The following is a 14713-nucleotide window of genomic DNA, read 5'->3' as shown; positions in this document are numbered from 1 at the left end:
TGATTTTAGCTGGATTCTGGCATCAGCTCTACCCCACAGAGGATTCTGGAGCATGAACTGCACCACGGAGTCAGAGTAAATCCTGCCTCGAGGCAAGGGGGCCATCTCTTTGTAGCCCCTTATTATTCATTAATTTCATCAGGGGCTGTGTAGCCTCCCAGGTGAGGGCACAGCCATCACTCCCAGCCACTGGGAGAGAACACTAGTGCCCTAGAGGGCATCTGTGCAGGAGCCCAGCAGCAGCTCCTCCGGAGGGTTTCTGCTGGCCCTTTAAGATTACATGATAATAATATTTGTATAGCAGAAAGGTATGTGGCCAGACCATGTTATTTTATGCTTTTCAGGTGTTCTCTGGGAAGGTAAGAGGAGGTTTGAACTAGCCCCAAACAAGTAAAATGTGCCTCCTGGCCCAAATTACCTTGGCTGAAGCTGGAGCATAATTATAGGATAGAAAAAGTGTTTTGTTTTGTTTTATTTTGTTTTGTTTTTTAGCCATTTGGCAAAAATGAAGCAATCCTTAAATTCTCCTCCTGCTAGTACATTATGAGTAAGAAGAAATGAGATTTTTCACCCAAAGCAAAGGGAGCAGTGCATCCTGTAAGCCCCCCCACACCCACCCCATCCCATGATACAGTGTTCAGAGTCAGTATTACAGAATTCTCGGTTTATTGCTCTTCTACAAAATCCTCGGTGTGTTTTTATTTTTCTTTCAGTAGGCAACCTGCTCAATTAGCCTCGCCTCAAATAGATCTCTTTTTTACCTTCTCACCTCATTACTTCAGGTGGAATAGAATCAAGCTGCTTTGTGCCAAGAAATCCTCTTTAACCTGAGTTAACTGATAGCAGGGACGGGAAAAAATGCCAACTCTCTCTCTTCTTTTGTGAGTCCTGGTTTAGAAGGAACTCTTCTTTTGTATGCACAAGGTCAGCTTACGGGTTATGTCTTAAGGTATGATTTGTGAAACTTTTCAAAAAGATTTACATCGTCTCCAAATTTCCGTATCTTCAGATTTGTAAGTACTTAGTGGGATGTTTGGTTAGTTATCAGACTTCTCGTGTTTGATTTCCTAGAAGCAGCGGGCTGTCCAAAACAATGGCTCATGATTGGGATCAAGTTCAGAATCTTCTGTTTGTGAGTTGCTAGGTACATTTAAGATAGTTTAATTGTGAAGGGCAGCCATGGGATGATGGCCGCAGCGGAGTATTCAGATCAACTGTTCGAAATGCCGATGGATGCATGAGCTCCTCCAGGCAGTGAGATCTGCTGCCCATAGGGTCTGACATCCAGGGGGACGAGGGGAGAGCAGAGACATGCAGGACTGAAGAAAGAAGCTGATTCTCTCCCTTTTATAAACCCCCAGTTGTTTATCATTGATCTTGACTCTCATTGCAGCCACAAGAACGAAGGAAAAGTGTAAGCAACCCAGGATGAAATACTTGTTAGCTTGGCATTTCAATGTGTGCTTAGCAATGAGACATGGGGGTGCTGATTTCTCTGCCTGGGAACCAAGAGAGCATGAAGCCTGTGGATGTGTGTAGTTAACTGTCCATCCCACGCGGGCCGATGATTGCCCTCCCTCCTCCTCAAACCCTGCCTGGTCCTAGCTACCCATGGGCAATCCTGTTTGTTAATAGCTCTATTAGAAGGTGGGGTGGTATGGAGAGAGAAAATGATGTTAGACAGCATTCCTTGTTAGCAATGTTTAAAAAGAGGTTTAGGTGAAGCTAAAGGTTGAAACTAATAACTAGCAAGTTTCTGGATCATTGGTTCTCCGCCTCATTTTTTTTTAAAACTCTTACAATGGAAAATTTCCAAAGTCGAGAATGTAGCCATCACCCAGTTTGAACAATTCACAACTCAGTTGTTTCATGTCATCTCTCCCCTCCTTTTGTTTCCCCTCCCTCCCTCTAAATTATTTTGAAGCAAATCCCAGACATTTTAACAACCGATTTGAAAAATGCCATTTAAAAAAAAAATCCTAAGGACTTATACTCTGCTACTTAAAATAGGATCATCTTCCCAAAAGTAAAGGAGAAAAACAATCACCAAAGCACACCTTGTAGCCAGGCAGAAAAATCAATCTACTTAGCAGCTAGAATGATTGGATCATGTGGTCCTGCTCACCAATGCCCTGACCTCACCCGTTCCTTCTGCCTCCTCGGGCACCTTCGTCCAATCAGTCCTTTAGGTGGAACTTCACTGTAAACACTAAAACAGCCGTCCTTTTGCCTGTTTAACCTTAGAGTCCAGAAAATTCAATCTAAGTGTAAAGAAGGCTGTGCGTCCCCTTTGAGGTGGTGTGTGGACTGAGTGTTCTTAATGCCATTCCACCTGACAAATGAGACAAGGAGACAGTCCAGTCAGCCCCAGGAGAACAGAGGACTGAACACTTAGGTGACTAATAAAATCCTGATTTTTCTATTTCCTTTCCCAGCACAAGCCTAGGTTCTACAGGGAACAGATAACCAGCTAACTTGATCATTTGTAGATGAAAATATATGAGCTATGGTATCATAACCAGATCCCAAAGTTTAATGGAATAAAAAGAAGATCTCCATCTTCTGACATGGACCATCACCCAGCCAGATGCTGGATAAGATCAAAATAGGAAAATGGAACCCTAGAGGAAGAATCAGATAGCTCCTGGCAGGTGAATTGGACATGCTCAATGTTGTGTAACACCATGAACTTCAAACAATGGCTGCCAGGAACCCTCTCTTGGTTATTTGTTCTCTTTTCCCCATTAATAATGCAGTGTCCATGGGGATATAAGATTGCAGGCTTATAAGAAAAACTTCTCACCCCTGGCTTGCTTTATTCCAAAAGCAAGGAAGTGTTTACCTGAATTGTCCTTTTCTGCATTACTACACAAAAAGCGAAAGTGGGAAAATCAGAGAAAGGTAGATTCACATCATGCTGTGCCGACCAACATTTAATTTGCCCAATTTTCAGAAATTGAAATGTGGGCTATTATTCTATGATTTAGATAACAGCACTTACAGTGTTTACTGAAGGACATAGGTACCTGGAAGTGTTCAATGTAGAGTTTTCCGGTGTGATGGTTTGGATGTATGTCCTTAAATATTTATGATTCAGTAATAGAAATTGCACAAATTTATAAAAGTATGATGTGCAGCCTTAATTTGTGCAATTTTCCCTTTTCGTTTTTTGAAAGACCTAAGAGAACAGTGCTCCATTACCTTAAAAAGTAAAAGATTATATACAAAGAACTCTGGAGTAGACAGAAGCAATTAAGAAAATACACAGGAAACAGAGCAGATGAAATTGGTGATTTTTGAGGAGCTCTCTCTACATTGTCTTTACTCTATATTTTATGACTTTAAGATTAAATGCACGGAGAATTCTATTTCTAAAAAATGAAAATTACTACTAGTTTCATGGAGTGCCTTCAGTAAGGACACTCAGTGAATGCTTTTTTGGTGACGTCAAAGCTGTTGGTGGGCTATAGTAAATTTTTAAAAAACACCCTTCCTCAAGACACTGCCATCTACTGGAATACGGTCATAATAAGTAAGTACATCTTTGATGTCTGTGATGCTAAGTACACCCCCCGGAATGTGGTACCTTTGTACAGTGCACAGCCTGCACCACTGTCTGTAGCTGCCCTGACACAAATGTTCACTTGAAACTCTTTTCATTGGCAACACATGCTTTTCAACTTATCTTCGAGTTTTCGTTTTTTCAAAGGAATTAAGCTAATCTTGAAAAATAATGGATCATTTAAAAAAAAAAATACACGTAGCCTGAAACTACTTTGTGCACTGCTGCCATTTGAGGGTTTTTTCCTTTTTTATTTTACCGTACCTTTCTCAGTGCTTTTATCTATTGCTATACTGCGTTGTCCCATAGGTATCAGCCTCTGCCATTTCTTCTCCCACCTGTGACATCTATATTGAACTGTTCTAGGTGAAACAGTATGCTTCCAGAACTGTTTAGTGTTGTGTTATGTGAAGAGGCATGTTTAAAATCTCCTTTTCAGGATCTGAAGAGGGCTGTGACTTTCTTTTTTTCATTTTCCATGGGCTCTCCCACCTTTGTTTCTCCAGGGTTGCGACAGTACCCCGTCTTGTTTGTATAACTCAGAACAGTCAGGAACAAAGTGTAAATTTGTAGGTCTCTGTAAGTAGACACCCAAAACCTATATTCTCTCCTAGTCACTTTTGACAGGTTATGCAGAGGTGAGTGACATGGCCAAAAGGTGGCTTAGGTGCAGGCTTCACTCCTGTGCTTTTTATCTGGAATTTGCTCTCCAGAGTGTCTCCATGGTTATTACTAGAAAGATATCAAATAGTCAAGGGTTGACCTCTGTTGAGGGGTGAAAAGTCCTTTTGGCTGATGCAGCGGGCCAGGGGGCATCCACATCTCTCTGGTGTTACTACCTCCAGCTTCCACAGGACAGAGTCCTGCATCTCTGCAGAGAAGACAGCTCATCTGTTCTCTGCTCACCTCTGCAGAGGGCCCGCTGACCTTGTTTATGTAGAAAGTCAGATTCCTGCGGGAGATCCCGGTCCCTCCACAGGCTGACATTTCTCGGATCCGGACGTGCAGGTTCACTTCCGTGGCCTGTGGTTGGCTCTGGCTCTCTGGGTCTGGCCTCCCGGCTGCAGCAACCCCCGACAAGGCCTGCCATTGTGCGCCTTGTCCTGAGAAGTTTCCTGGCTCCACAGTGGATGAATGCTCCAGCCTTCCTCAACAGGAATTGTTCCTGAAAACTTGGTGTTGGGTTGTAGGGGTTGGCCCGCCTCTGAGACAACCCTAAATAGAAGGCATTTGTACTTTTCAGAGGAGAAAATAAAAAACATTACCAATATATATTTCTTCCTTAGATGTGCTATTGTTCTCCTGCAATATTTTAAACAGCCTCTTCCTTCTACGGCTTTCAGCCTTTTGTACCTGAACTTCAGTGATACTGGTGGAATCATAATTTAGATACAGTTGTCGCCGCCTGTGTCTTTTACAACTGCCTTAAAATACATCATCCCTCAGCTTTACTCTTTACAAGACTAAAAGTCTCTTTAAAAATAAAAATAAAGGATCTTAAACTGTAAAACTTAATCTTTTTATAGTTTAAAAAACACTTTTATTTCCGTAGAATATAGGACAGCATAAAGAAGAAAAAATAATCATTTATAATCAGTCCTGCTACCCATAGACAACCACTGCCAAGTTGGTGGTGTATATCCTGGCTCAATTTATACATATATATTCGTATAAAAATTGGATACTACTATATATACAGTTTTGTACCCTTCTGTTTTCACCTAGCAATATTTTAAGAACTTCTTTCCATGTCAATAAACATAGCTCAATATTATTCTTCTTATGTTTGCATTAGTATTCAATGTTTGCATGTGTCATAATATATTTAATCAGTCTCCTGTTATTAGATATGAAGGGTTTTGTTTTCCCAAGTTGTTGCTAACATAAATGATCCTGGGATAAATTGACTCAAAAAAGCATTCACAGTTTTCAGGCTTTTGCTATTGATTGTCTAAATGACTTTCAAAAAGGTTGAACCTACAATTCTACCATAAACTAATTAAAGAGAGAATATTTCAAAGATCTCTGCTTTACCGTTAAAATTTTTTTTTTACCAATTGGGAGGTTAAAAATTATATCTTATAGTCAAAACCTTTTCATTTATTGATTCCTAGTGATATCAAGTATTTTGTTCATGAGGGAGCATTTATATTTGTTCTTTTGTATATTTTCTTTTATTGTCATTTGTTATTCTGTTTGGTGGTTTATTTGGGTTGAACATTTTGTTTGTTGCTATTGATGTTTTTTTTACTATGTAAAATTTCAAAACAAAGTAGAAGGGATAATGTAACAAATCAGCATATCCCCGTCACCCAGATTGAACAAACATTTGCTATGCTTACGTCACCAATCCTTTTGTCCCCTATATTTTAAATCACATCCCGGACATCATAGCATTCATTCCCAGGTTCTTTGATATATATCTCTGAAAAATGACAATATTTTCTACAATACCATTGCACTCCCTACAAAATTAACAACACATTTCACTGGTTTTTAATTGGTGAGCAGATTCTATTTGATCTGCATCAACAAAGTACACAAGCTATGTCCATGGACTAGGAGTAGAAGGAAACACATCTTAGCTTTCTTGTCAGTCAACATTAAAGAAGAAACTGGTATCTGTAGGGGTAGTAGAATGATGGAGTGACCTTGATTCTCCATCTACCACTAGCACCATTTAGAAACCCACTAAATCTGCAGTACCAGCCTCAGTGTCTAGATAAATACCCAGCTACCGCTTGACCATGTATAGCGATTAATTAACTTTCATTCACTGCAGTCTTCTTTCGTTGAAAATGTGTCTACCCAACATGATCGGTAACTGGATTTCCAGACCTGGCCCATTTGGAGGTCTTCTCTGTTATGTCCCTTTTAAGCTTCAATATGGAATTTAATGTTTTGGATGGTCAGGGTTGACTTCAGGTCAGAGATGCCGAATCATTTTCAATCTTGAGCACTCTTCTCCACCCCCATGCCTCCTGACTTGCCATCCAGGGTTCTTTCATTAAAATAAGTAAATAAAATCATTCATGAATAGGGGTTCTCGTTTCTGTGGTATTGAAAAGGGAAGGACAGTGTTCACGAGCACCACTAAACTTGTGTTTTCTTTCACTATAGATTTCCTTTTTAACCGACTACAAGAATGCTGGTAGGAAAACGGGCATTGACTGTTATACCAAAAATGTTAATATCTAGGCCCATTTTGAAAGAAATGCAGCTACACTATCTCTCATCCAAAATGAAATTGAGGGCCCAAGGTGGAAATTAGGACCACGTACAGTCCAAGGTGACATTTAGAGATTGCTTTACCAGAGCAAAATGACCTTACTGAGATTTTTTTAAGTGCTCAAAACTCTTTTACAAAAATCTGTGGAATGAAGTTTTTAATCTATTTCAAATACAATCATTGATAAATATGTTACAAAATATATAGATATGTAAACATTTAAAAAATACTGAGCATGTATTCTATTATAAACTATTAGCAAATAAATTAATCAAGGACACTAATATTTGAGAAAAAATAAACACTACCCTAAAAAAATGAAGAAAATTGCATTAATCGTGAAAATTAGGCTGAAAATGAAATCATGTTATTTGGTCTTTTTCAAAAGTGAAATATCTGAAAATAAAGTATGGCAACGTTTTTGCTGTTGAGTTCTGAGCATATTTACATGCAGGCTTTTTCACCTTCTTAGAAAGTTTCATCTGACCTTAAAAGTATTTGAGGAAATATTGAGAAGGCAGTTATAACTACTCCAAATATTTCCCTTATTTCTTACCTTCGAATAATCCCATCTTGTTTATTTGATACGTTCGAAAGACTTTAAAAAAACAACAAAACTTTCATTTTTTGGCAAGGCCTCTATTCTGTTATTGTTATTAAGGTCTAGGTTTTGCTCAAAGAAAACATTTCCAGTTTGTTGTCATTTCCTTTAGTTTCATTATATGGATGTGGAGATTCCATATGGAGATTACCTGTATCCATTTCAATCTGTCACAGCCATGTTCCACATATTCAGAGAGTCTTTGAACTAGAGTACCATTTATTCTTGGAATAACTTTGGCCAATTGCCCATCTCTTCTTGAGGCTTTGGGAGGCATGGGAGATTGTTGTTTTCAACTCAGGCTTCCTGTTCATTTTTAAATGTTATGCAGTGTGTCACTCTTGGGTATGTCTCAAGGTCTAAGTGATTCAGAGGTCAGAGTTTTAAAAATACCAGTACAAGGGTTTTAAAGAAATATATGGAATTTCAGTTCTTTAAAAATAACATGACATATCAGTACAGAAAACTAGTATTTCAGGGCTCTGATGTCATAGCTGGGGTGAAGTAGAGCTTGAGGAGGACCCCTTACCATGAGGGATAAACAACCATCTAGGTGGTCCAGAGGCTGAGGTCTGCTGGTGAGCAGAGAGCAGCTAGAGAAAGCAAACGTTGGCTCCCACAGAACTTTGCCACCCCAGAATGGGGCTGCTGGCTCTCCTTCTGCTACCTACAGCTTCTTAGAAATATCTGTCAGATAATTTCGTCTTAAAATTTCCTTAAAAGAAAACAAAGCATAATAAAAATTAACCCAAACTATTTTGAACAAATTTTACCCAGCTCTTGGGGAAAAAATCTGGAAGCCCTGTTATGTTGTATGATACAGAGCTGGATGGATACTCAAGTACTTTTACTTAAAATACCCCATCTTTTTTTTTAATTCATTAAAGAAAATTTTGTCCATGTGTCTGTTGCAGTCAAAATATCACTTCAGGATGATTTGCTGGAAACTCTTAAATTTAAAAGAATTTCATTCCATCCTAAAATACATAGATCCTTACATGTTCTGAGTGAAAAACTCATTATGGAGCAAAATCTTTTTTTTTTTCTATGTTTGATCTTTCGATTTGCCATCCTGAAGTTTGGTCCTATGAGTTAATATTATTATTGTCTTTTAGAAGGAAAAAAATCTCTTTGTTTGCTCTTTGAAAATTACTGTCATTACTAATTTTTTTTTCCTTAGCTTTCTCTTACATACTGTATCCACCTTCTTTTCCTTTCTGTTGTGTTTTGCTGTTGCCATCAAGCTGAGAATTCCCGTAATGTTTGGTTTCAGTGGAACATGGGGAGGGGTGTTTTTAAGTAGATGGGGCTTCGTTTCTGGATGCAGCACAGCTCCCCGTTGGCACTCAGATGTGAAAGGTGGAGATATTTGTGCCACAATTGGCACTTAGCAAAATGTATCACTATTTAGAGCCATAATCTTTTATAGACTGTTTTATTATTTATTGTAAATCTTTTCTTTTTGCAGCTTCGTGCTGTTGACCCTACAGGCTGTCTCATGCCTGGAATTGTCCAGTTACAGTGACAGTGGAGCCTGTCACATTTTAACCCTTAGATTTTCTATGGGGTAGGGGGGAATAAAAATACACATTCAACATCCATTTCATTTTTATCCAGAAAAGAAACTTGAATAGAAAAAAGTTTTGTCCTTACTAAGTAACAAAAGGCAGGAAAAGTAATGGGGTGTTGGCCAGTCCTAATTCTACAGCTTCCAGATGCAACTTCTGAATATTTATTGAATAAATATTTATACAAATGAGCTAAGTCTTTCAGGTAGGCTGTTACTGTGCAGGCCTAAGGGAACCTGTTGTGGTATATGGTGATTTTGTTCAGTAGCAAACAATCCTCTCCCCGTTAGCTGTTAGTTTCAACCTGCTCCTCTACCAACTTTTAAACCAAAAATGTTAATCAGAAATAATTGTTTTAACAGTTTTTGTCTTTTTCCAGTTTTTTTGCTCACTTCCTGATGGAGAGGCTTTTTCATAGTGAAATGACTCAAGTTCAAGTAGCTGAAGAGTTAGGAAGTGGGATCCTTGCAACGTTTACAAACCAGCCCCTTTTCTGGAAGAATTGGTAATTGTCTTAGTTACCAGCTGAAGGACAGCACAAAGGTGCTTCAGAATTGACTACATCGTAAAACCTGTATTTCATGTATTGTTTTCCTCCCTGGGAAGATGCAGACCCAGTTCATCCTGTGTCTGGATGAAACGAACGTCGCTCTCTCCCACCCCGGTGGTCCCTGCAGCCCGAATGAGGAGCCAACTTTGTCCACCTAGGCTAAGCTGGGCATCCCTGAGGGTGGGTGGCCTTCTGCACTTTACAAACACGGTGAGGCCCGGGAGCAGAAAAGGAGCTTGAGGAATATCATCTCAACACTAAAAATTACATTGCTCGCTAGCACTAAGTTATAAGAGCGGTGTCCTCTGTCCTCAGAACACAGGCAGAGAGTGAAACATGACTAATAATAGTGGAGATGTAATCCCATTAAAGCAAGCACATGCCACAGGGGGAATGTTCCAAGTTTGGTTGCCTCTCGTTCTCCTCTTCCTGAAACATGGATGTCAGGCTAGGCGGCCAAAAGATTAATACACAGATGGCTGTGTAGTTAGTGCCACCATGAGCTTCCTATCTGTGCCTTTCCTCTTCATCCGGGCTTGCCCCAGGAAGCAGTGGGTACAGACCGTGGACAGGGGTGAGGACTGCAAAGTGACCCGTTCCCCGTGTTGTAGAAGTATCAGAAAAGTGGGGCGTTTCTTCACTTCTAGAGAAAAGTAAAGACTGAAATCCTTTTCACTTGCTCTATTCCTTAACTGCAAAAGTCTTCCTTCAGTTACCTAGGCTCCTGCATACTCAATGACTTCTCCCATGGCCCTTCATGCCTGCTTCCTCCATCTCTTTTGTTCTACCTGTTCCAAGAAGGACTGGTGGTTCTGTGTTATCCACGAGTTGCGTAGATGTTAAGAGACCACACAGAAGGTAGTGTAGCTTAGTGGGTAAGAGTGCAGTCTGGGATGCCAGCCAGCCTGGATTCAAATCCTGGCCCCATGGGCCTGGGCAATGACTTCTCTGTGTAATAATAATGGTAGCTATGCCATAGAATCCTTGTGAAGATTAAGAGACGTTAATACACACAGAGTACCTTAGAACAGGGCCAGACATTTAGTAAGTGATACATGTGTCAGTTACTGTTTTTCACTGAGCATGTACTGTGTCCTAAGAACCTGAACGTGAAGTACCTTCTTTAACCCTTACATCACCTGTGAAGGTGGTATCGTTAAACCTCTTTTCCAGGCTAGCGAGGTTGTGGATTTGACAAAGGTCACTTAACTCTTCAGGGACCCATATGGGATTCAAGCTCAGATCCTTCTAAGTCCAAACTCTGCATAACCCACTGCACTCCCCACGTTCCGTCATGGCTGGGTACGAATGTCGAGTGTTGCAGTGGCATGTTTGAGACTGTTGCTCTGTTCAGCTAATACCTTCTCTTTATAGGTAAGACCTTCCAGCAGGCTTATGCTGCCTTGACTGGTGAACATTTCTCCACTGATTTGTTTTGCCCTGTAATATCACGGTCCTTTTGTGCACTTTTAGTATTCAGCGTGACCCCCTTCGAATTTCTGCTCCCTCAGAAGAAGCCTTTTCTTTTCTATACAAGACAAAGCTAGCATCCAGGGTAGAAAATTATTTGGAATGTTGTTCCCCTAAGTGATTGTCTCCCTTTCGACTCAATTTCTTCTGAGCGGATGGGTGATAATAGGGGTTCATTCCTCACATCAGTGGAAATCTTCGCTGTTGAAGAGAACATGTGAAGAGGCAGAGCTAGCCCATTTACCTGTGCTCTTCACCTGCCTGATCTTTTCAACTATTTTTCAGTCTGTGTGTTGATGCCTGTTAGTAACATTGGCCACTAGTGTCACCGTGTCCAATATGATCTGCTCCTCTGGCCGCCTGCCTTGTCTTCTGCCAGCGCCCCTGCACCCCCCAAGCAGAGCTTCCTGGAACTGAAATCCTATTCTGTACACCCCCCCTTACTCAAAACACGGCAGGCAGGGCTTCCCAGTAGTGTGAAGACAAAGCCGTGATCCCTGCACGCAGTGTGCCCGCCTGCCACGCCAGGCCCACCTCCCTCTTAATGGGCCTGCTTCCAGCTCTGCAGACTCTGTTCTCTCCCTGTGCAGGGGACACTTTCTCCGGCCCCTTGGGACCTCACAACCCTCCTCTCCATTCAAGTCTCAGTTCCGTTGTGGCTTCTGCAGGAAAGTCCTTCCTGAGCTTCCTGGCCAGGCCAGACCCCCCACAATAACATGGAGCCTCTCTTCCACAGCACTGGTCATAGTGGCAGTTCCCTTCCACGTACCCACACAGGTCTCTGCACTCCCTAAGATTTGCAACAGTAGTCAGTCTTGCTGACCATTATGTTCCCAGGCCCTGGCACTTCATAAGCATTCAATAAATAGTTACTGTAAAACTGAGGGAATGAGGGCAGTACACATGTTTCTCTGTAGTAAGAAGGGTGGTATTTTCAGATACCCTGTAGGGGCCCCTCTTGGGACACTTGGTGTCCCCAAAAGGAAGTGCCCACATTTCAGACCAAACAGTTCTTCGGGCTATCCTGAACTCTCAGATTTCAAGGTAATTGCTATAGCCAGAGTCACAATAAAATGCAGGCCCATTGCTGCCCCTTACCCTGCGCCCAGGGGCCAACCCATGATAAACTGGCCACTCAGACAGGAGGATATCACTGTCACCTTATATAGAAGCATCAGAGCTAAGGAGGTGGGAATCGAGAAATCTTACTGTCTGGGTTTGACCAGTAATCCTCCAAGGTCTCCACTTCCTTAAAAGTTTTTTGATTCTGAGATTAATCTAATCACCCCCAACAGTCAATTGACCTTTGAAACTCAGAGCAATCTTTTCTTCACTCATTTTATACAGGGAAACTACACTTTTTATCAACCTGTGAGGATAGGTTGATTAATTCATGTTCCCTTTTGGGCTAGACAGAGATACAAATTAAAAAACTATATAGCTCACATTTATTGAGCACTCACTGTTTGCCAGGCATATGCGTATTCCGTGGACTGTCTTATTCAATCTTCACAGCTCGTCTGTGAAGTGTGGTTACTGTTATCATCCCTTTTATAGACAAGAAATGAAGGCTCAGAGAAGTTAACTCTTTGTGCCAGCTCCCACAGTCACAGACACCATGCTACATTGCCTTGTCCTTTCTAGTGTTTTGTATCACTTGCAGGTTATGAGATACTAGGCATAAAATGGCACGTCTCCCCACTCCTGCTGTCCTATAGCCAGTTCATTTTCTTAAGCCTATTTACATTGTTTTATGTTTAAGACATAACTAAAAAGCATTAAATCTAGCCTAATGGTCATGTAAACCTATGTTGTTTATTAATGTATGTTTTACTTTAAAAAAATATTTATGGATGTCTTCCATTTACCTTCGTATTTCCTTTATAATATTTAATAATAGTAACCATAGGCTTGTGGCATGTTTAGAAAAGCAACACCAGTCATGGAAGTTCTAGGCTTGTGTGCCCTCAGATCTTTTCCTTCCCCTGATTTGTGGGGTTTTGTTGTTTTTTGTTAATTTTATTAAACTTATCGGATTGACCTTGGTTAATAAAATTATACAGGTTTCAAGTGTACAATTCTATACTACCTCATACGTGTATTGCCTTGTGTGTCTACTACTCAAAGCCAGATCTCCTTCCGTCACTATATTTTTGACCCCCTTTACCTTCTTCTGCCCTCCCCCACTCCTCTTTCCCTCTGGTGAACACCATACTGTCATTTGTGTCTTTGAGTTTGTGTTTGTTTATTTCTCTTGCTCATTTGTTGCTTTCAGTTTTATATCCCATATGAGTGAAAGCATATGATCTGCAGTTCTGTAGGGGCCTGATCCCTACAGGCTGTGTTTCTCTGGCTTCAGAGAGGGTTCAACCAATCAGAGGCCCTGAGGGGGAAATGGGGATGGGTCTTAAGGAAGAGCTAAGGTGTTTCTCCCTCTCCCTCTCCATCTCCTGCAGCAGCTGGATCAGCTCTGTGACTCCAGCTCCCACCAGGTGGCCACAGGCCCCGGGCTCCATTTTCCTCTTTTTGTCTCTCCAGCCTCCAGGGGGTGGTGGCCTCCTGCTTTTCTTTTCTCTGGGTTGCATTACTGCCCCCTATGAACTGTCCACTACCTGTGTACCCAGTTCCCTCAATTTAATTTTCCCTGTTGTAAGTAGGCCTTTCCGTTCTCCAGGTTGAATGCTGCTGGATATTCCAGCGTTCTCACATGTGATCGTAATACTTATTTATAGTTTACTTTAAGGCATGGAATATGGATGGTATGACTGGGTTAAAACCCTCTGATTAAAAGCATCCAAAGCCTTTGTGTTCACTGTGGCTGTGGTATTAGCAGAGACCCTGGCTCGGCGTCTGGTGTCCCTGGTTCTAGTTCCAGCTGAGTCACTAGGGGAGAATCGCTCAAGTCAGAGTCTCAGTCTCATGGAAAACGAAGGTGCACCCAGTGTCCTTTCTGGCTTCCCCGTTAGCTGGCTTTAACTCCTTGCAAACCAAGACAATTCTAGGATGCAGCTTCAGTTTCTGTGGGGACCAGTGAGATGTCTCCTTCAGTGCAATGGTCCCTGACTTCCGCCATCTGCCCTTCTGAGGTGTGCTATTGGTCCCCGAGGGATCAGGTGACAGAATGTGGGTGAGCAAGGACAAATCTATCACCACTCTGGGAAGAACCTTGAACAGACTTTTCTGATTCTGACCCAGATGATTAGTCTTCATTTGGTCACACTCACAGAACATATAGCACAAGAGTAAAATTTACTGCTCAGCTGTCCTGACTGGGTTTAATCGTCTTTCAAAGGTGATATTTCATGTATTCACCTTAAATATAAAACCAGTAGGCAGAATATGGAGATGGTACTTGTCTGATGTAATATAGTTTCTCTGTCTCCATTTTAAATACAATCTTCTTAATAGTCTCTAAACACCATTAAAAAAAAAACAACCTTATTCAATGTGTGTGTGTGTGTGTGTGTGTGTGTGTGTGTGGCCAGATGCTCTGAGTCCTTTAAATAACTTTAATTTACTAAACTTCACTCCTCCTCCCCCATCCCCAGCCCTTTCTTTTCAGAAGATACATTTAGACAATCACCATTCACCTCCAGTTCAAAAGAGCTGCTGCCCGGTGAATCTGTGCTTCACGGAAGAATATCAGCTCCAGGTATGGAAACATGTTGGCTTTGCTTCTACTATTGATAGCTTAAGAATTCCTTTTCTGAAATGTGTAAATTTTCAGATACTC

The 14713-nt window shown here is 41.2% G+C and overlaps 1 protein-coding gene across 10 annotated transcripts in view; it reads left to right on the top strand.

Annotated features, from left to right (window-relative positions):
• ZNF827 (zinc finger protein 827) overlaps positions 1–14713 on the top strand; it is a 154064-nt gene that overhangs the window by 87954 nt on the left and 51397 nt on the right. For all 10 annotated transcript variants that reach the window (XM_033134371.1, XM_033134378.1, XM_033134370.1 and 7 more), the window contains one exon: positions 14529–14632. In XM_033134371.1, the coding sequence (XP_032990262.1) occupies positions 14529–14632 (104 nt within the window). The remainder of the gene's footprint in view (positions 1–14528; positions 14633–14713) is intronic.

The sequence above is a fragment of the Rhinolophus ferrumequinum genome, chromosome 18, assembly GCF_004115265.2.
Source record: "Rhinolophus ferrumequinum isolate MPI-CBG mRhiFer1 chromosome 18, mRhiFer1_v1.p, whole genome shotgun sequence".
Classification (NCBI taxonomy): Eukaryota; Metazoa; Chordata; class Mammalia; order Chiroptera; family Rhinolophidae; genus Rhinolophus; species Rhinolophus ferrumequinum.
Note: the sequence above shows the minus strand (reverse complement) of the source record. Positions and strands in the feature narration are given on the sequence as shown.